Source organism: Pristiophorus japonicus, chromosome 13 (genome assembly GCF_044704955.1).
Source record: "Pristiophorus japonicus isolate sPriJap1 chromosome 13, sPriJap1.hap1, whole genome shotgun sequence".
Classification (NCBI taxonomy): Eukaryota; Metazoa; Chordata; class Chondrichthyes; family Pristiophoridae; genus Pristiophorus; species Pristiophorus japonicus.
Genome location: NC_091989.1, coordinates 191,321,962 through 191,344,810, shown reverse-complemented (window position 1 = coordinate 191,344,810; position 22,849 = coordinate 191,321,962). Strand labels below are relative to the sequence as shown.

At 48.0% G+C, this 22,849-nt stretch overlaps 1 protein-coding gene across 2 annotated transcripts in view; it reads right to left on the bottom strand.

Annotated features, from left to right (window-relative positions):
- The window catches only part of LOC139278991 (cadherin-5-like), a 101,519-nt gene that overhangs the window by 50,217 nt on the left and 28,453 nt on the right, over nt 1-22,849 (bottom strand). For both annotated transcript variants that reach the window (XM_070898291.1, XM_070898292.1), the window contains exons 2-3: nt 10,573-10,752; nt 1,293-1,584 (exon numbers count right to left, since the gene is read on the bottom strand). In XM_070898291.1, the coding sequence (XP_070754392.1) occupies nt 1,293-1,584; nt 10,573-10,737 (457 nt within the window). In that variant the 5' untranslated portion in view covers nt 10,738-10,752. The remainder of the gene's footprint in view (nt 1-1,292; nt 1,585-10,572; nt 10,753-22,849) is intronic.

The following is a 22,849-nucleotide window of genomic DNA, read 5'->3' as shown; positions in this document are numbered from 1 at the left end:
GGTCCGTGGGGCCCTATCTGCCAAATAGAAAATGGCGGAGCGGAACGTCTCCCGCACTAGCCGCAGCCCGCAGACTCCAACCCCTTCCCATCCCAGACTGCGGAGAGAATGGGGACAATCGCATGGCCAGAGTGGGCCACTGGCATTTGTGAGGGGGGCTTCAGCAGCGGGTATTCTGATCGAATCTCGTGCTGTACCTGCCCTCGGAGTGTTTGATGGGACAGTGTAGAGGGAGCTTTACTCTGTATCTAACCTGTGCTGTAACTGCCCTGGGAGTGTTTGATGGGACAGTGTAGAGGGAGCTTTACTCTGTATCTAACCCCGTGCTGTACCTACCCTGGGAGTGTTTGATGGGACAGTGTAGAGGGAGCTTTACTCTGTATCTAACCCATGCTGTACCTACCCTGGGAGTGTTTGATGGGACAGTGTAGAGGGAGCTTTACTCTGTATCTAACCCGTGCTGTACCCGCCCTGGGAGTGTTTGATGGGACAGTGTAGAGGGAGCTTTACTCTGTATCTAACCCGTGCTGTACCTGCCCTGGGAGTGTTTGATGGGACAGTGTAGAGGGAGCTTTACTCTGTATCTAACCCCGTGCTGTACCTGCCCTGGGAGTGTTTGATGGAACAGTGTCGAGGGAGCTTTACTCTGTATCTAACCCCGTGTTGTACCTGCCCTGGGAGTGTTTGATGGGATAGTGTAGAGGGAGCTTTACTCTGTATCTTACCCGTGCTATAACTGCCCTGAGAGTGTTTGATGGGACAGTGTAGAGGGAGCTTTACTCTGTATCTAACCCGTGCTGTACCTACCCTGGGAGTGTTTGATGGGATAGTGTAGAGGGAGCTTTACTCTGTATCTAACCCCGTGCTGTACCTGCTCTGGGAATATTTGATGGGACAGTGTAGAGGGAGCTTTACTCTGTATCTAACCCCCTGTACCTGCCCTGGGAATGTTTGGTGGGACAGTGTAGAGGGAGCTTTATTCTGTATCTAACCCCGTGCTGTACCTGCCCTGGGAGTGTTTGATGGGACAGTGTAGAGGGAGCTTTATTCTGTATCTAACCCCCTGTACCTGCCCTGGGAGTGTTTGATGGGACAGTGTAGATGGAGCTTTACTCTGTATCTAACCCTGTGCTGTACCTGCCCTGGGAATGTTTGATGGGACAGTGTAGAGGGCGCTTTACTCTGTATCTAACGCCATGCTGTACCTGCCCTGGGAGTGTTTGATGGGACAGTGTAGAGGGAGCTTTACTCTGTATCTAATCCTTGCATACTCCATTGAAGCAAGTTCTTACCTTTACTGGACATCTCAGGAACAGTTCCATTGTACGGGTCTTGATTAAATATCGGTGCGTTGTCATTGAGGTCGAGTATCTGGATGCTAAAGTTGGTTGAACCACCCAATTGCTTCAAAGACTTTTTGTCAATCACAAATCCTTCTAAATGGTAACAATCCTTCTTTTCTCGATCCAACTCTCTGTAGACACCAATATTTCCAGTGGCAGGTTCCACCTTAAAAATAGTTCCTACCCCCTCCCCACGCAGGTCATATTTAGTTTGTCCCTCCTTGTGCCACATTGATTGTATCTGAAAAACACAATGGGCATTTTTCACGATTAAACAGCTGTGAGATTCACCGTTCTTATTTCCGTTTTTTTCAAATTCTGGGTCCGCCCAGGTGGCCCTGTCTCCTCCTGGACCTCCCCATCGGCCGAGAACATAAGAACATAAGAACATAAGAACATAAGAATTAGGAACAGGAGTAGGCCATCTAGCCCCTCGAGCCTGCTCCGCCATTCAACAAGATCATGGCTGATCTGGCCGTGGACTCAGCTCCACTTACCCGCCCGCTCCCCATAACCCTTAATTCCCTTATTGGTTAAAAATCTATCTATCTGTGATTTGAATACATTCAATGAGCTAGCCTCAACTGCTTCCTTGGGCAGAGAATTCCACAGATTCACAAACCCTCTGGGAGAAGAAATTCCTTCTCAACTCGGTTTTAAATTGGCTCCCCCGTATTTTGAGGCTGTGCCCTCTAGTTCTAGTCTCCCCGACCAGTGGAAACAACCTCTCTGCCTCTACCTTGTCTATCCCTTTCATTATTTTAAATGTTTCTATAAGATCACCCCTCATCCTTCTGAACTCCAACGAGTAAAGACCCAGTCTACTCAATCTATCATCATAAGGTAACCCTCTCATCTCCGGAATCAGCCGAGTGAATCGTCTCTGTACCCCCTCCAAAGCTAGTATATCCTTCCTTAAGTAAGGTGACCAAAACTGCACGCAGTACTCCAGGTGCGGCCTCACCAATACCCTATACAGTTGCAGCAGGACCTCCCTGCTTTTGTACTCCATCCCTCTCGCAATGAAGGCCAACATTCCATTCACCTTCCTGATTACCTGCTGCACCTGAAAACTAACCTTTTGGGATTCATGCACAAGGACCCCCAGGTCCCTCTGCACCGCCTTTCTTCCTGAGGTTGTCCCAAGGGGCGTTCACCTGCTGAATCACCAGTCTCGCTCCGCATTACCCGCTGATTCACCAATCCCACTCCCCATCAAACGCTGATTCACCAATCCCACTCCCCATCGCCCACTGATTCACCAATCCCGCTCCCCATCAAACGCTGATTCACCAATCCCACTCCCCATCGCCCACTGATTCACCAATCCCGCTCCCCATCAACCAGTGATTCACCAATCCCACTCCCCATCACCCACTGATTCACCAATCCCACTCCCCATCGCCCACTGATTCACCAATCCCACTCCCCATCACCCACTGATTCACCAATCCCACTCCCCATTGCCCACTGATTCACCAATCCCGCTCCCCATCAACCAGTGATTCACCAATCCCACTCCCCATCGCCCACTGATTCACCAATCCCACTCCCCATTGCCCACTGATTCACCAATCCCGCTCCCCATCAACCAGTGATTCACCAATCCCACTCCCCATCAAACGCCGATTCACCAATCCCCCTCGCTCATCACACTCTGAATCACCAATCCCCCTCGCTCATCACACCCTGGATCACCAATCCCGCTCCCCATCACCCCCTGTGCTCGCTTACCTACACCACCTCCCTGTCCAGCAACAATACCATTTTAATATCATCATCCTTATTTTCAAACTCTTCCCTGGTCTCGCCCCTCCCCAACCTCTGTATCCTCCTCTAGCTCGACAAGCCTCTCTCCCTCTCTCTGAACTCCCCCAATTCTGGTCTCTCGCACCTCCCCGATTTCCATCGCTCCACCATTCAAGGCCGTGCCGACATCTGCCTGGGCTCTAAGCTCTGGAAACCTCTCTGTCTGTCTCTTCCTTTAAGAACATAATAAATGCTGGCATCCATATGACCCCTCGAGCCTGCTCCACCAATGACGCTCCTTAAAACCGACTTCTTTGGCCAAACCTTTGGTCACGTCCCTAATATCGCCTTATGCGGCTCGGTGTCCAATTTTGTTCGATAATCTCTCCTGTGAAGCATCCTGGGACATTTTACTACGTTAAAGGTGCTATATAAATACAAATTTTTGTTGTTGAATTGCTTTTTCAACTCTCCCGGAAGATGACATGGTTTCCGAGTGGGTTGGGGACAGTGTGTGCATTGTGATGCACGAGTGATCGCAGCTGTGTGGGACAGGAGGGATAGACGAAATGGTCTTTCCCTGTCCGTCATTGTTCATTCGGCTGTGGTGTGACCCCTTCCACTGATGCTCTGGCCCAGCCAGGATGGAGCCCAGGGGAGGCTCCTGAGGGGAGCTGCCCATTGAGGCCCCTCCAGCACCCCTCCCCCGGGGAAGTGTGTCACCTCCATCGTGTCCTCGTGGCACAGCCGAGGCTGAGTATTGCCAGTGAAGTGGATCGTGGGTATGGTAATGCAGTGACTATTCTATTCAGCTGGCATCCATGGAGTCATGAGTTTGAGGCCCACCATGGCAAGTTGTGCACAGTGGTAACGTTACTGGGTCAGTAATCCCGAGGTCCGGACATAAGAAAATAAGAACATAAGAATTAGGAACAGGAGTAGGCCATCTAGCCCCTCGAGCCTGCTCCGCCATTCAACAAGATCATGGCTGATCTGGCCGTGGACTCAGCTCCACTTACCCGCCCGCTCCCCATAACCCTTAATTCCCTTATTGGTTAAAAATCTATCTATCTGTGATTTGAATACATTCAATGAGCTAGCCTCAACTGCTTCCTTGGGCAGAGAATTCCACAGATTCACAAACCCTCTGGGAGAAGAAATTCCTTCTCAACTCGGTTTTAAATTGGCTCCCCCGTATTTTGAGGCTGTGCCCTCTAGTTCTAGTCTCCCCGACCAGTGGAAACGACCTCTCTGCCTCTACCTTGTCTATCCCTTTCATTATTTTAAATGTTTCTATAAGATCACCCCTCATCCTTCTGAACTCCAACGAGTAAAGACCCAGTCTACTCAATCTATCATCATAAGGTAACCCCCTCATCTCCGGAATCAGCCGAGTGAATCGTCTCTGTACCCCCTCCAAAGCTAGTATATCCTTCCTTAAGTAAGGTGACCAAAACTGCATGCAATACTCCAGGTGCGGCCTCACCAATACCCTATACAGTTGCAGCAGGACCTCCCTGCTTTTGTACTCCATCCCTCTCGCAATGAAGGCCAACATTCCATTCACCTTCCTGATTACCTGCTGCACCTGCAAACTAACCTTTTGGGATTCATGCACAAGGACCCCCAGGTCCCTCTGCACCGCCTTTCTTCCTGAGGTTGTCCCAAGGGGCGTTCACCTGCTGAATCACCAGTCTCGCTCCGCATTACCCGCTGATTCACCAATCCCGCTCCCCAACACCCACCGAACCACCAATCCCGCTCCCCATCGCCCACTGATTCACCAATCCCGCTCCCCATCAACCAGTGATTCACCAATCCTGCTCCCCATTGCCCACTGATTCACCAATCCCGCTCCCCATCAACCAGTGATTCACCAATCCCACTCCCCATCACTCACCGAACCACCAATCCCGCTCCCCATCAACCAGTGATTCACCAATCCCGCTCCCCATCGCCCACTGATTCACCAATCCCGCTCCCCATCAACCAGTGATTCACCAATCCCACTCCCCATCGCCCACTGATTCACCAATCCCACTCCCCATTGCCCACTGATTCACTAATCCCGCTCCCCATCAACCAGTGATTCACCAATCCCACTCCCCATCACTCACCGAACCACCAATCCCGCTCCCCATCAACCAGTGATTCACCAATCCCACTCCCCATCAAACGCCGATTCACCAATCCCCCTCGCTCATCACACTCTGAATCACCAATCCCCCTCGCTCATCATACCCTGGATCACCAATCCCGCTCCCCATCACCCCCTGTGCTCGCTTACCTACACCACCTCCCTGTCCAGCAACAATACCATTTTAATATCATCATCCTTATTTTCAAACTCTTCCCTGGTCTCGCCCCTCCCCAACCTCTGTATCCTCCTCTAGCTCGACAAGCCTCTCTCCCTCTCTCTGAACTCCCCCAATTCTGGTCTCTCGCACCTCCCCGATTTCCATCGCTCCACCATTCAAGGCCGTGCCGACATCTGCCTGGGCTCTAAGCTCTGGAAACCTCTCTGTCTGTCTCTTCCTTTAAGAACATAATAAATGCTGGCATCCATATGACCCCTCGAGCCTGCTCCACCAATGACGCTCCTTAAAACCGACTTCTTTGGCCAAACCTTTGGTCACGTCCCTAATATCGCCTTATGCGGCTCGGTGTCCAATTTTGTTCGATAATCTCTCCTGTGAAGCATCCTGGGACATTTTACTACGTTAAAGGTGCTATATAAATACAAATTTTTGTTGTTGAATTGCTTTTTCAACTCTCCCGGAAGATGACATGGTTTCCGAGTGGGTTGGGGACAGTGTGTGCATTGTGATGCACGAGTGATCGCAGCTGTGTGGGACAGGAGGGATAGACGAAATGGTCTTTCCCTGTCCGTCATTGTTCATTCGGCTGTGGTGTGACCCCTTCCACTGATGCTCTGGGCCCAGCCAGGATGGAGCCCAGGGGAGGCTCCTGAGGGGAGCTGCCCATTGAGGCCCCTCCAGCACCCCTCCCCCGGGGAAGTGTGTCACCTCCATCGTGTCCTCGTGGCACAGCCGAGGCTGAGTATTGCCAGTGAAGTGGATCGTGGGTATGGTAATGCAGTGACTATTCTATTCAGCTGGCATCCATGGAGTCATGAGTTTGAGGCCCACCATGGCAAGTTGTGCACAGTGGTAACGTTACTGGGTCAGTAATCCCGAGGTCCGGACATAAGAAAATAAGAACATAAGAATTAGGAACAGGAGTAGGCCATCTAGCCCCTCGAGCCTGCTCCGCCATTCAACAAGATCATGGCTGATCTGGCCGTGGACTCAGCTCCACTTACCCGCCCGCTCCCCGTAACCCTTAATTCCCTTATTGATTAAAAATCTATCTATCTATGACTTGAATACATTCAATGAGCTAGCCTCAACTGCTTCCTTGGGCAGAGAATTCCACAGATTCACAAACCTCTGGGAGCAGACCCAGTCTACTCAATCTATCATCATAAGGTAACCCCCTCATCTCCGGAATCAGCCTAGTGAATCGTCTCTGTACCCCCTCCAAGGCTAGTATATCCTTCCTTAAGTAAGGTGACCAAAACTGCACGCAGTACTCCAGGTGTGGCCTCACCAATACCCTATACAGTTGCAGCAGGACCCCCCTGCTTTTGTACTCCATCCTTCTCGTAATGAAGGCCAACATTCCATTCGCCTTCCTGATTACCTGCTGCACCTGCAAACTAACTTTTTGGGATTCATGCACAAGGACCCCCAGGTCCCTCTGCACCTCAGCATGTTGTAATTTCTCCCCATTCAAATAATATTCCCTTTTACTGTTTTTTTTTTCCTAGGTGGATGACTTCACATTTTCCGACATTGTATTCCATCTGCCAAACCTTAGCCCATTCGCTTAACCTATCCAAATCTCTTTGCAGCCTTTCTGTGTCCTCTACACAACCCGCTTTCCCACTAATCTTTGTGTCAGCTGAAAATTTTGTTACACTACACTCTGTCCCCTCTTCCAGGTCATCTATGTATATTGTAAACAGTTGTGGTCCCAGCACCGATCCCTGTGGCACACCACTAACCACCGATTTCCAACCCGAAAAGGACCCATTTATCCCGACTCTCTGCTTTCTGTTAGCTAGCCAATTTTCGATCCATGCTAATACATTTCCTCTGACTCCGTGTACCTTTATCTTCTGCAGTAACCTTTTGTGTGGCACCTTATCGAATGCCTTTTGGAAATCTAAATACACCACATCCATCGGTACACCTCTATCCACCATGCTCGTTACATCCTCAAAGAAGTCCAGTAAATTAGTTAAACATGATTTCCCCTTCATGAATCCATGTTGCGTCTGCTTGATTGCACTATTCCTATCTAGATGTCCCGCTATTTCTTCCTTAATGATAGCTTCAAGCATTTTCCCCACTACAGATGTTAAACTAACCGGCCTATAGTTACCTGCCTTTTGCCTGCCCCCTTTTTTAAACAGAGGCTTTACATTAGCTGCTATCCAATCCGCTGGTACCTCCCCAGAGTCCAGAGAATTTTGGTAGATTATAACGAATGCATCTGCTATAACTTCCGCCATCTCTTTTAATACCCTGGGATGCGTTTCATCAGGACCAGGGGACTTGTCTACCTTGGGACTGATGATCCCGAGACCAGAGTTCAAATCCCACCATGGCAGCTGGGGAATTTAAATTCAGTTAATTAAATAAATCTGGAATAAAAAGCTAGTCTCTGTAATGGTAACTACCATATTGTCGTTAAAAACCCATCTGATTCACTAATGGCCTTTCGGGAAGGAAATCTGCCGACCTTACTCAGTCTGGAACTATATGTAACTCCAGACCCACGGCAAAATTCTGAAATGGCCCAGCGAGCCACTCAGTTTGAACAAACCGCTGCGACAAAGTCACCTTCACCACACGGACTGCAGCGGTTCAAGAAGGCGGCTCACCACCATCTTCTCACGGGGCAATTAGGGATGGGCAATAAATGCCGGCCTTGCCAGCAACGCCCACATCCCGTGAATTAATAAAAAAGAGCCATGAAAAGTTCCCTCCCACATGTCCCCAAATCCCTATCCCCAGATCCCAGGATCTTGCCCCACTGTTTCTGGAACTTCCCTCATCTCTGTTTGCAGATCATTGCTCCCAACCCCAGCGCTCCCAGGTCCTGGGACCCTGAGCCCCCCATTGCAGTAAAGCCAAATCACATGACCCCCTTCCCACTGCTTCCGTGACCCAGGGTCATTCCTAATGGCCATGAAGTCAGTGCCCCGGTAATGCTGCTTGGCATCACACTGTTATCCCCTGGGAGGACAGACACACCAACATTAGCGTCCTCATGCAGGCCAACATCCTCAGGATTGAAGCACAGACCACACTCGATCAGCTCCATTGGGCAGGGCCACATTGTTCGCATGTCAGACACGAGACTCCCAAAGCAAGCGCTCTACTTGGAACTCGTCCACGGCAAGCGAGCCCCAGGTGGGCAGAGGAAACGTTACAAGGACACCCTCAAAGCCTCCCTGATAAAGTGCAACATCCCCACTGACAGCTGGGAGTCCCTGGCCAAAGACCGCCCTAAGTGGAGGAAGAGCATCCGGGAGGGTGCTGAGTACCTCGAGTCTCGTCGCCGAGAGCATGCAGAAACCAAGCGCAGGCAGCGGAAGGAGCGTGCGGCAAACCAGTCCCACCCACCCTTTCCCTCAACCACTGTCTGTCCCACCTGTGACAGAGACTGTGGTTCACGTATTGGACTGTTGAGTCACCTGAGAACTCAAGCTAAGGGTGGAAGCAAGTCTCCCTCGATCTCGAGGGACTGCCTATGATGATGTTGTTCTTCTGAAATCTCTGTCTCAATATTAAACGCAACACCATCTAGTCAGGAATATAAATGGGGGCACTTGGGTTTGTGTCCATGAGTCCCATTCACGATGCTCAGCGCGTCTCTGTCGTGAAAGACTAGAATTTATATAGTGCCTTTCACAACTTCAAGACGTACCAGAACACTTTACAGCCAATGAAGTATTTATTTGAAGTGTAGTCACTGTTGTAATGTATAAAACCTGGCAGCCAATTTGCGCACTGCAAGCTTCCACAAACAGCAATGTGACAATGACCAGATCATCTGTTCTAGCCATGTTGGTTGAGGGATAAATATTGGCCAGGACACAGGAGAGAACTCCCCTGCTCTTCTTCGAAATAGTGCCATGGGATCTTTTACATCCACCTGAGAGAGCAGACGGGGCCTCGGTTTAACGTCTCATCTGAAAGACGGCACCTCCGACAGTGCAGCACTCCCTCAGCACTGCACTGGGAGTGTCAGCCTGGATTACATCTCATGGAGTGGAACCTTCTAAATCAGAGGTAAATTCTCTACCCCAGAGAGTTGTGGATGCTCAGTCATTCAATATACTCATGACAGAGACGCATAGTTTGTTGGATACTAAGCCAACTAAGGGATATGGAGATTGGGCGGGAAAGTGGAGTTGAGGTCGTAGAACAGCCATGATCTCATTGAATGGCAAGGCAGGCTCGAGGGGCCAAATCCTGCTCCAATTTATGTTCTTACGAGAGTGCTACCCACTGAGCCACAGCTGACACCAGAATCTGAGAGAGTCGAGCCCTCAGTATATGGTAGTCTCCTATCAACAAGAGCAGGCATTGACGACGAAATCCAACACCGCCTCCAGTGTGCCTGTGCAGCATTCAGTCACCTGAGGAAGAGAGTGTTCGAAGACCAGGCCCTCAAATCTGCCACCAAGCTCATGGTCTACAGGGCTGTAGTGATCCCCGCCCTCCTGTATGGCTCAGAGACATGGACCATGTACAGTAGACACCTCAAGTCGCTGGAGAAATATCACCAACGATGTCTCCGCAAGATCCTGCAAATCCCCAGGGTGGACTGATGCGCCAACATCAGTGCCCTCGTCCAGGCCAACATCCCCAGCATCGAAGCACTGACCACACTCGATCAGCTCCACTGGGCAGGCCACATTGTCCACATGCCCGACACGAGACTCCACTCGGAACTCCTTCACGGCAAACGAGCCAAAGGTGGACAGCGGAAACGTTACAGGGACACCCTCAAAACCTCCTTGATAAAATGCAACATTCTCACTGACATTTGGGAGTCCCTGGCCAAAGACCGCCCTAACTGGAGGAAGAGCATCCGGGAGGGCGCTGAGCACCTCGAGTCTCATCGCCGAGAGCATGCAGAAACCAAATACAGGCAGCGAAAAGAGCGTGCGGGCAAACCAGTCCCACACACCCCTTCCCTCAACAACTATTTGTCCCACCTGTGACAGAGACTGTGGCTCTCGTATTGGACTGTTCAGCCACCAAAGGACTCATTGTAAGAGTGGATTCCGAGGGACTGCCTATGATGTTGATGATGATGATATGGGAGCAGTTGGCTTCAAAGTGACACCGGCATATGCCTGGGAGCAGGAAGGGGAGGGGGTGAAAAGTTTAAGGAATCTTACCTTCCCGATTTGTTTGGGCTTTGTATCGCCCTCCCAGCAGTACAGCTGGTTCCAGATCCAGTCTCCTTGGCCGACAGTGCTGTTGCCTTTTGTGCTGGGCCTTGATTGTGCCGCACAGCTCACAATGTCCATCATCAGCAACACTGGGAGTATCGCTCCGAACATGTTGGACTCACTGACCTGTAACCCAAACCAAAGCTGAATAAACACAGGTTATTATAAGGGCAAGGCACAGAGAGTGGGCAACATTATCACTATTCCAACGCTCTCCTGGCCGGCCTCCCATCTTCCACTCTCCATAAACTTGAGATTATCCTAACTCGCCCATCACCCACTGTACTCACTGCCCCGTGTCCTAACTCGCGCCGAGTCCCACTCACCCATCACCCACTGTACTCGCTGCCCTGTGTCCTAACTCGCGCCGAGTCCCACTCACCCATCACCCCCTGTGCTTGCTGCCCCGTTTCCTAACTTGCACCGAGTCCCGCTCACCCATCACCCCCTGTGCTCACTGCCCTGTGTCCTAACTCGCACCAAGTCCCGCTCACCCATCACCCCCTGTGCTCGCTGACCCGTGTCCTAACTTGCACCAAGTCCCGTTCACCCATCATCCCCTGTGCTCACTGCCCCATGTCCTAACTCGCACCAAGTCCCGCTCACCCATCACCCCCTGTGCTCGCTGACCTACATTGGCTCGTGCCTCCCTATCTCTGAAATCTCCTCCAGCCCTACAATCCTCCGAGATATCTGTGCTCCTTAGATCCTGGCCTCTTGAGCATCCCTGATTATAATCACTCCACCACTGGCGGCCGTGCCTTCAGCTGCCTGGGCCCCAAGCTCTGGAACTCCCTCCCTAAACCTCTCCACCTCTCTCCTCCTTTAAGACCCTCCTTAAAACCAACTCTTGTCACCTGTTCCTAAAATCACCTTGTGTGGCTCGGTGTCAAATGGTCGTTGATATTTGCTCCTGTGAAATGCGCTGGAACGTTTTACTTCACGAATATTGCTATATAAATACAAGTTATTGGTGCAGAACAGAAGATTTGAAAAATAAATTTGCTGATGTTTCAAGTAGTTGAACTGCCAATCGGGGGTGGGAGGTGGAATGTTGGCTTGTATCTTAGCCTATCCAACGTTCAGTCTCAGACACTGTCTACGAGTGAGTTTTGTCAGTCAATGGAATTAACAATTCTTGTTGATGCAGGTCTTTTGAGTATTACAATTTCATTCAAGTTCCTTCACCAACTCCCTCAAGTACCATTTTGTCTTGGGCCCACAAAAATAGGCCCCTTTGAAAGTGGCAGCGGCCACATTGCAGGTGGTAATGGGCTGGTGAGACTATCGACTCGATCTTGAGCCCGTTACCGCCCCACTTTCGCCAGGGGAAATCAGGCAAAGCCCGAGACACATTGCAACACTGTACAGCTATCCATCGGTTAAATGTGCCGATCGGTTGAGGTCAGTGATAAGGACTGGCTCAGGGTGGACGGACATGTCATAGAATCATAGAGTCATATAGCACAGGAGGAGGCCATTCGGCCCATCGTGCCTGTGCCGGTTCTGTGAAAGGGAGATCCAATTAGTCCCACTCCCCCTGCTCTTTCCCCATCGCACTGCAAAATTTTCCCCTTCCAATATTTATCCAATTCCCTTTGATTTACTATGGAATCGCTACCACAGCCCTTACAGGCAGCGAGTTCCAGATTGTAAGAACATATGAATTCGGAGCAAGAGTCGGCCATTCGGCCCCCATGAGCCTGCTCCGCCATTCAATGAGATCATGGCTGATCTTCGACCTCAACTCCACGATCCTCATATCCCTCGATTCCCTTAATATCCAAAAATCTAGCGATCTCTGTCTTGAATATACTCAACGATTGAGCCTCCACAGCCCTCTGGGGTCGAGAATTCCAAAGATTCACCACCCTCTGAGTGAAGAAGTTTCTCCTCATCTCAGTCCTAAATGGCCGACTCCTTATCCTGAGACTGTGACCCCTGGTTCTAGACTCCCCCGCCCGGGGGGAAACATCCTTCCTGCATCTACCCTGTCAATCCCTGTAAGAATTTTGTATGTTTCAACGAGATCACCTCTCATTCTTCTAAACTCTAGGGAATATCGGCCTAGTCTACTCAATCTCTCCTCATCCCAGGAATCAGTCTGGTGAACCTTCGTTGCACTCCCTCTATGGCAAGTATATCATTCCTTCGGTAAGGAGACCAAAACTGTACACAATACTCCAGGTGTGGTCTCACCAGGGCCCTATATAATTGCAGTAAGACGTCTTTACTCTTATACTCAAATCCTCTTGTAATAAAGGCCAACATACTATTTGCCTTGTTAATCACTTTCTGTACCTGCATGTTAACTTTCAGTGATTGGTGTACAAGGTCTCCCAGGTCCCTCTGAACACCAACATTTCCCAATCTCTCACCATTTAAAAAATACTCTGCTTTTCTAGTTTTCCTACTAAAGTGGATAATTTCACATTTCTCCACATTATATTCCGTTTGCCATGTTCTTGCCCACTTACTGTATCCCCTTGAAGCCTCTTTGCATCCTCCTCACAACTTACAGTCCCACCACAACTCGCTGTGTTAAAAAAAAATTCTCTTCATCGCCCTATCTGGTTCTTTTGGAGATGCATTAAGCTATTAATGCCAGACCCTTTTGTTAACCTCCATGTCCCCTCTCCTTCTCACGGCATATGAGCCAGAGCTTTAAAAATAGAAAGACTTGCATTTATATAGTGCCTTTCACGACCACCGGACGTCTCAAAGTGCTTTACAGCCAATGAAGTGTTTTTGGAGTGTAGTCACTGTTGTAATGTGGGAAAAGATCAGCCTAATCTGCAACCACACCTACTGCCTCTTGCACTCAACTGCCCCAGCTTCAGTGCGATGATGTAACATTAATGTCGAGGCCCGAGCTTCAGTCTGATGTCCGTAAATAGGTTGTGTTCTTCCAACACGCCCTTCCTGCCATTTAGCTGGAGAAAAGCTCTCTGGTGTGTGGCTTATCAGGCATTCTTTCCCACTGGAAGTGTTCGTGTATTGGATAAAAAAGCACCGTTTTCTTTTGAGATACCGAAGTACAGAGTCAATGTTCACAATGCAGGAGCTGTCTCGATTGTTTCGAGTGTGGACTGATTGTTGGGCTGACTACAGAGAAAGACTGGCATTTATAGACTGGCTTTCAGAAAAATGTCAAAGTGCGTCACACACAACCAATCAAGTCCCTGTGGTCTTGCCCACGGCCAGTTGGTGATTAAAAATACATTTTTTTATGCTAGAATATAATATTTTGAAGCTCAGTGGGTGGCACTCTCGTCTCTGAGTCAGAAAGTTGTGGGTTCAAGTCCCACTCCAGGATCTTGAGCACATAAATCCAGGCTGACACTCCCAGTGCAGTGCTGAGGGAGCGCCGCACTGTCGGAGGTGCCTTCTTTCGTATGAGACGTTAAACCGAGGCCCCGTTTGCTCTCTCAAGTGGACGTAAAAGATCCCATGGTTCTACTTTGAAGAAGAACAGGGGAGTTAGCCCCGGTGTCCTGGCCAATTTTTGTCCCTCAACCAACATCATACAAAAGAAACAGATGATCTGGTCATTATCACATTACTGTTTGTGGGACCTTGCTGTGCTCAAATTATCTGCTGCGTTTCCTACATTACAACAGTGACTACACTTCAAAAAGTACTTCATTGGCTGTAAAGCGCGTTGGGACGCCCTGTTATCATGAAAAGCACTATAGAAATGAAAGTCTATGCGAATCCTCCATTGGGAAAAGGTTTGATTGAAGAGGCTTCATTAATGTAGCGTTTCCTGTTTTTATATCAGTCCCATACTAGGCCAGCCAATCAGTTGAGAGTTACATGATGCATCCAAACCACAGGGGAATACAAAGCAAGAGGTCTTGGGATAAGATTTGCATCGATCATGCAAAGAGCTGAATGAGACATAATGGGCCAAATTGTCTCCTTCTGTGCTGTGAACCTCTATATAGTAACCAGTTAGCTAACGCTACATCTTGAACTAAAATTTACCTTTCAAAGACAAAATGGCGGCAGGGTTGAGAACCAGAGGACACAGATTTAAGGCGATTGGCAGAAAATCCAAAGGCAACATAAGAAAAAACGTTTTTCCGCAGCGAGTGGTTAGGATCTGGAATGCGCTGCCTGAGAGGGTGGGGGAGGCAGACTCAATCGTGGCTTTCAAAAAGGAATTGGATAAGTACCCGAAGGAAATAAATGTGCAGGGCCACGGGGAAAGGGCGGGGGAGTGGGATTGCCTGAGGTGCTCTTGCAGAGAGCCGGCACGGGCTCAACGGGCCGAATGGCCTCCTTCTGTGCTGTAACCGTTCTTTGATTCGATGAATTTGTGCACAGCAAGCTCCCACAAACAGCAATGTGACAATGAACAGATAATCTGTTTTTAGTGACGTTGGTTGAGGGATAAATATTGTCCAGGAGAGCTGAAGTCACATTCAATAACGATGGGGCCAAAGGAATTGGGGATGCACAAGAGGCCAGAATTGCAGAAATGCAGAGATCGCGGGGTGTTGTGGGGCTGGAGGAGATTACAGAGATAGGGAGGGGGGTGCGAGGCCATGGAGGGAATTGAAAACAAGGATGAGAATTTTAAATTCGAGGAGTTGTAGACCGGGAGCCAACATAGGCGAGCACAAGGGGTGATGGGTGAACGGGACTTGGTGCGAGTTAGGATATGGGGAGCCGAGCTTTGGGTGAGTTCAAGTTAATGGAGGGTAGAAGATGGGAGATTGGCCAGGAATAGTTGCATCTGGAGGCTACAAAAGCATGGATGAGGATTTCAGCAGTAAATGGACTGAGACAAAAAGAAGACCTAATACATGTCCCCTCTTTCTGTTTTTCCTCCAGTGAAAGTAGAGTCAAATTAGCCAGCCTCGATGCAATGCCAATGGATTGGAATCACAGTCTGCCAAGTGAACATGTTGGAAGGAGCTGGTGTGAAGTTTCTTTGCTATTTAAACAAAGGTGCTAATCCACTTGCTTTAAACAAGTTAGCAACATGTTGGCAAGTTATTCCACACTAACGTGTTATCATGCTGCTTACTCGGTGTGACCCCCAAGCCCTCGGCATTTCCAGCACTGGGATCATTGGTTATTTTATTTTCTGAGCATCGTGGTAAGGTGCTTGTGAAGTCTGACTGTCGAACTTCCCTCAACAAAATCCCAAACATGGTCAACTAAAATAAATTGCGCCCAGTTAAGCTGCATCGTAGGTTCATAGATCACAGGAGGAGGCCATTCAGCCCATCGTGCCTGTGATGGCTCTATGATAAAGCTAATTCATCCCACTCCCCCTGTTCTTTCCCCACAGCCCTGCAATTTTTTTTCAAGTATTTATGCAATTCCATTCTGAAAGTTACTATTGAGGCAGCCCATTCCCGATTGCAACAACTCGTAAAAGAATTTTTCCTCATCTCCCCTCGGGTTCTTTTACGTGGTTCTTGTTTCTACTTTTAGCCAGTTGTTCTTCAGATTGCTTGAGTGTGCTGTTAATAACAGCCTCCCCTTAACTGATACTTTCTTTAGTTTGCAGACCTAGCATGCAGTTTATTTATTTGTGTTAACATGAATGATGCTGGCATCATCTCCCAAACCCGCGACCTCTACCACCTAGAAGGACAAGGGCAGCAGGCGCATGGGAACACCATCACCTCCACATTCCCTTCCCAGTCACACACCATCCTGACTGGGAAATATATCGGCCGTTCCTTCATCGTCGCTGGGTCACAATCCTGGAACTCCCTCCCTAACAGCACTGTGGGAGCACCTTCACCACACGGACTGCAGCGGTTCAAGAAGGCGGCTCACCACCACCTTCTCAAGGGGCAATTAGGGATGGGCAATAAATGCTGGCCTTGCCAGCGATGCCATGTCCCCGTGAATGAATTTTTAAAAATGGACTGCATTCCTAATCTTTGTGGGGCCTCCTGTTGATACGTAGTGATTGTCTGCACACTTTGCCAAACCACTTGAGAGGATTGGGAAAATATTGGAGCCATTATTAAGGAAGCAGTAGCGGGATATTTGGAAAAGCATGATTCAATCAAGCAGAGTCAGCATGGTTTTATGAAAGGCAAATCATGTTTGACAAATTTGCTGGAGTTCTTTGAGGATGTAACGAGCAGGGTGGATAAAGGGGAACCAGTGGATGTGGTGTATTTGGATTTCCAGAAACCATTTGACAAGGTGCCACATAAAAGGTTACTGCACAAGATAAAAGGTCATGGGGTGGGGGTAATATATTAGCATGGATAGAGGATTGGCTAACTAACAGAAAACAGAGAGTTGGGATAAATGGGTCATTTTACGATTGGCAAACGGTAACTAGTGGGGTGCCGCAGGGATCAGTGCTGGTACCCCAACTATTTACAATCTATATTAATGATTTGGATGAAGGGACCGAGTGTAATGTAGCCAAGTTTGCTGATGATACAAAGATGGGTGGGAAAGTAAGTTGTGAGGAGGACACAAAAATCTGCAAAGGGATATAGACAGGCTAAGTGAGTGGGCAAAAATTTGTCAGATGGAGTGTAATGTGGGAAAATGTGAGGTTATCCACTTTGACAAAAAAAATAGAAAATAAATTTATAATTTAAAAGGAGAAAAATTGCAAAGTGCTGCAGTACAGGGGGACCTGAATGTCCTTGTGCATTAAACACAAAAAGTTAGTGATCAGGAAGGCAAATGAAATGTTGGCCTTTATTGCAAGGGGGATAAAATATAAAAGCAGAGAAGTCCTGTTACAACTACACAGGGTATTGGTGAGGCCACACCTGGAGTGCTCCATATTTAAGGAAGGATATACTACATTGGAGGCTGTTCAGAGAAGGTCCACTACGTTGATTTCGGAGATGAGGGGGTTGACTTATGAAGATAGGTTGAGCAGGTTGGGCCTATACTCATTGGAGTTCAGAAGAATGAGAGGTGATCTTATTGAAACATGTAAGATAACGAGGAGGCTCGACAAGGTGAATGCAGGGAGGATATTTCCATTCATAGGGGAAACTAAAACTAGGGGACATAGTCTCAGAATAAGGGATCGCCCATTTAAAACTGAGATGAGGAGGAATTTCTTCTCTCAGACGGTTATAAATCTGTAGAATTCTCTGGCCCAGAGAGCTGTGGAGGCTAGGTCATTGAATATATTTAAGGTAGAGATAGACAGATATTTGAGCGATAAGGGAGTGAAGGGTTATGGGGAGCGGATGGGGAAGTGGAGCTGAGTCCATGATCAGATCAGCCATCATCTTATTGAATGGCGGAGCGGGCTTGAGGGGCCAGCTGGCCTACTCCTGCTCCTATTTCTTATGTTCCTATGTAGGAGGGCATTAAACGTCAACCACTAAGTGCGAGACGGGAGTCGGGTGAGGAGTTAGGATTTACTTCCTGTAGAAGAATATTAGTGAAAATCTGGCAGCTTTCACCATCATTATTTTCTCAGATGCCAGGCCAAAAAAATGATCAGATTTATTGAATTCATTTTCACAACTCGCCTCGACTGGTGACTGTCACAGCAAATCGGCAGGCCGATTTACACCAATTCAATGGGAGAAAAAGTCGTCCGTGTTGTAAGATGGCTGGCTGGATTGCTGCAACCCTGTTTCATGTCACCCTGGGGATCTCCGGGGATTGAAGATTAATCTCCGGGATTGACGATTGGAGCGGGAATGGGAGGTCGAGGCCCCGATAAAACGGCAGTTTGGGAGGAGCCAGCTGGTGCAGCGACAAAAAGTAAAACAATCAATGTCAAAGTGTGACATCACAGCCAAGCAGGTAGGCGATTGGCTGGTGGATTGGTGAGTATTTTTCTTTTTCTTTTCAGTTGCAAACTGTTGGCATTGTTGTAAGTAGGATCTGCCAGTAAATATATGTGATCTTTATTATCTAAGGAGAGCCAGTTAATTAAATCGGCTGTTTGCTGAGTAGTGTTTAGAGTTTAGTTCTATTTGATCGTTGTGAATGTAACTAGAGGGATGGCAGGGCAGCTCAGTCCCAAGGATTGCACATCCTGTGGCATGTGGGAAGTCCCAGATGTTTCACACGGCCGGGACAACCGCGTGTGCAGGAGGTGTCTCCAGCTGCACCAACTCAAGCTCCGTGTTTTGGAGCTTGAGCGGCAGCTGGGGACACTGTGGTGCATCCGCGAGACTGAGAGCTACGTGGGTAGCAGGTTTCTAGAGGTGGTCACCCCGCAGCTTAAGAATGTGCAGGCAGATAGGGAGTGGGTGAGCCCTGGACAGATGAGGAGGACGAGGCAGGTAGTGCAGGAGTCCCTGAGTCCTTCTCACTCTCCAACCGGTACTGTGTTCTGAGTGCCGGTGGGGGCGATGGTGGCTCTGGGGAGTGCAGCCAGAGCCAAGTCCACGGCACCACGGGTGGCTCAGCTGCACAGGGGGGTGGAGGAAGAATGGAAGAGCTATAGTGGTAGGGGATTCGATAGTCAGGGGAGCAGACAGGTGTTCCTGCGGCCACAGACGTGACTCCAGGATGGTATGTTGGCTCCCTGGTGTCAGGGTCATGGATGTCACTGAGCGGCTGCAGGGCATTCTGGGGGGAGAGGGTGAACAGCCAGAGGTCGTGGTCCATATCAGGACCAATGACATGGGTAGGAAGAGGGATGAGGTCCTGCAGGCAGAGCTTAGGGAGCTAGGAGAGAGATTAAAAAGCAGGACCTCAAAGGTAGTAATCTCCGGATTACTCCCAGTGCCACGAGCTAGTGAGTACAGAAACAGGAGGATAGAGCAGATGAATACGTGGCTGGAGAGATGGTGCAGGCGGGAGGGCTTTAGATTCCTGAGGCATTGGGACCGCTTCTAGGGGAGGTGGGACCTGTACAAGCCGGATGGGTTGCACCTCAACAGAGCCGGGACCAATGTCCTCACGGGGTGGGTTTGCTAGTGGTGTTGGGGAGAGTTTAAACTAGCTTGGCAGGAGGATGGGAACCTGAAAATAGATTCAGTCGGGAGGGGAGAAAAGCTGGAATTAGAAAGCAAAAATAAAGAAAGTGAGTTTGAAGGGGAGAGGGAAAACAAGCAGGAAAAAAGGGTAAAAAAACAAACTTAAAGGCACTTTGTCTAAATGAACGTAGCATTCGTAACAAAATAAATGAGTTGACGGCACAAATAGATACAAATGGGAATGATCTGACAGCCATTACAGAGATGTGGTTGCAAGGTGACCAGGTCTGGGAACTAAATATTCAGGGGTACTTGACAATCCGGAAGGACAGTCAGAAAGGAAAAAGAGGTGGTGTAGCTCTATTGATAAAAGATGGAATCACTGCAATAGTGAGAAACGATATTGGCTCAAAGGATCAGGATGTTGAAACAGTTTGGGTGGAGATAAGGAACAATAAGGGGAAAAAGTCACTGGTGGGCGTAGTCTACAGGCCCCCTAACAGTAGCAACTCTGTTGGTCGCAGCATAAACCAGGAAATAGTGGGGGCAGCAATAATCATGGGTGATTTTAACCTCCATATTGATTGGACAAATCAAATTGGTCAGGGTAGCCTTGAGGAGGAGTTCATAGAGTGCATAAGGGATGGGTTCCTTGAGCAGTTTGTAACGGAACCAACCAGGGGGCAGGCTATCTTAGATATGGTCCTGTGTAATGAGACAGAATTAATAAACAATCTCCCAGTAAAGGATCCCCTCGGAATGAGTGATCATAGCATGATTGAATTTCAAATTCAGATGGAGGGTGAGAAAGTTGGATCTCTAACCAGCGTACTAAGCTTAAATAAAGGAGACTATGAAGGTATGAGGGCAGAGTTGGGTAAAGTGGACTGGGAAAATAGATTAAAGTGTAGATTACAGTGGTGTACATTGAGGGAGATATTTCACAACTCTCAAGAAAAATATATTTCAGTGAGGAGGAAAGGGTATAAGAGAAAAGATAGCCATCCGTGGCTAACTAAAGAAATAAAGGACGATATCCAATTAAAAACAAGGGCATACAAAGTGGCCAAAACTAGTGGGAGGACAGAAGACTGGGAAGCTTTTAAAAGTCAGCAAAGAATGACTAAAAAAAGATTAAGAAAGGGATGTAAACTGGCACAAAATATAAAAACAGATAGCAAGAGTTTCTATAGGTATATAAAAAGGAAAAGAGTGGCTAAAGTAAATGTTGGTCCCTTAGAGGATGAGACCGGGGAATTATTAATGGGGAACATGGAGATGGCAGAAACTCTGAACAAATATTTTGTATCAGTTTTTACGGTAGAGGACACTAACAATATTCCAACAGTGGATAGTCAAGGGGCTATAGAGGGGGAGGAACTTAACACAATCACAATCACTAAGGAGGTGGTACTCAGTAAGATAATGGGATGAAAGGCAGATAAATCCCCTGGACCTGATGGCTTGCATCCTAGGGTCTTGAGAAGTAGCGGCAGGGATAGTGGATGCATTGGTTGTAATTTACCAAAATTCCCTGGATTCTGGGGCGTTCCCAGCAGATTGGAAAACTGCAAATGTAATGCCCCTATTTAAAAAAGGAGGCAGACAAAAATCAGGTAACTATAGACCAGTTAGCCTAACATCTGTGGTTGGGAAAATGCTGGAGTCCATTATTAAAGAAGCAGTAGCAGGACATTTGGAAAAGCAAAATTCGGTCAGGCAGAGTCAGCATGGATTTATGAAGGGAAGTCATGTTTGACAAATTTGCTGGAGTTCTTTGAGGATGTAACGAACAGGGTGGATAAAGGGGAACCAGTGGATGTGGTGTATTTGAACTTCCAGAAGGCATTTAACAAGGTGCCATATAAAAGATTACTGCACAAAATAAAAGTTCACAGGGTGGAGGTAATACATTAGCATGGATAGAGGATTGGCTAACTAATAGAGAACAGAGAGTCGGGATAAATGGTTCATTCTCTGGTTAGCAACCAGTAATTAGTGGGGTGCCACAGGGATCAGTGCTGGGACCCCAACTATTTACAATCTATATTAATGACTTGGAAGAAGGGACAGAGTGTAATGTAGCCAAGTTTGCTGATGATATGAAAAGATGGGAGGAAAAACAATGTGTGAGGAGGACACAAAATATCAGCAAAAGGACATAGACAGGCTAAGCAAGTGGGCAAAAATTTGTCAGATGGAGTATAATGTTGGAAGTGTGAGGTCATGCACTTTGGCAGAAAAAAAATCAAAGAGCAAGTTATTATTTAAATGGAGAAAGATTGCAAAGTGCTGCAGTTCAGCGGGACCTGGGGGTACTTGTGCATGAAACACAAAAGGATAGTATGCAGGTACAGCAAGTGATCAGGAAGGCCAATGGTATCTTGGGGATGGAGTATAAAAGCAGGGAAGTCTTGCTACAGCTATATAAGGTATTGGTGAGGCCACATCTGGAATACTGCGTGCAGTTTTGGTTTCCATATTTATGAAAAGATATACTTGCTTTGGAGGCAATTCAGAGAAGGTTCACCAGGTTGATTTTGGGGATGAGGGGGTTGACTTATGAGGAAAGGTTGAGTAGGTTGGGCCTCTACTCATTGGAATTCAGAAGAATGAGAGGTGATCTTATCGAAACGTATAAGATTATGAGGGGGCTTGACAAGGTGGATGCAGAGAGGATGTTTCCACTGATGGGGGAGACGAGAACTAGAGGGCATGATCTTAGAATAAGGGGCCGCCCATTTAAAACTGAAATGAGGAGAAATTTCTTCTCTCCGAGGGTTGTAAAGCTGTGAAATTTGCTGCCTCAGAGAGCTGTGGAGGCTGGGTCATTGAATATATTTAAGGCACAAATAGACAGTTTCTTAACTGATACAGGAATAAGGGGTTATGGGGAGTGGGCAGGGAAGTGGAGCTGGGTCCATGATCAGATCAACCATGATCGTATTAAATGGCGGAGCAGGCTCAAGGGGCCGTATGGCCTACTCCTGTTCCTATTTCTTTTGTTCTTATTTCCAGGATTGAAGATTCATCTCCAGGACTTGGTTGGGGGCAAAAGCCCGGGAGAAAACCCATTGGGTGCATGAAACATTATTGTGTTGTTTTTCATTTTCATTGAACTCTTTCATTTATTGTTTATAACAATACAACAACAACTTGTATTTATATAGCACCTCTAATGTAGTCAAATGTCCCAAGGCGCTTCACAGCTGTGTTATAAGACAAAGAATAAATTTGACACCGAACCAGATAAAAATAAATTACGGGCAAATGACCAAATGCTTGGACTAAGAGGTAGGTTTTAAGGAGTGTCTTAAAGGAGCAAAGAGAGGAGG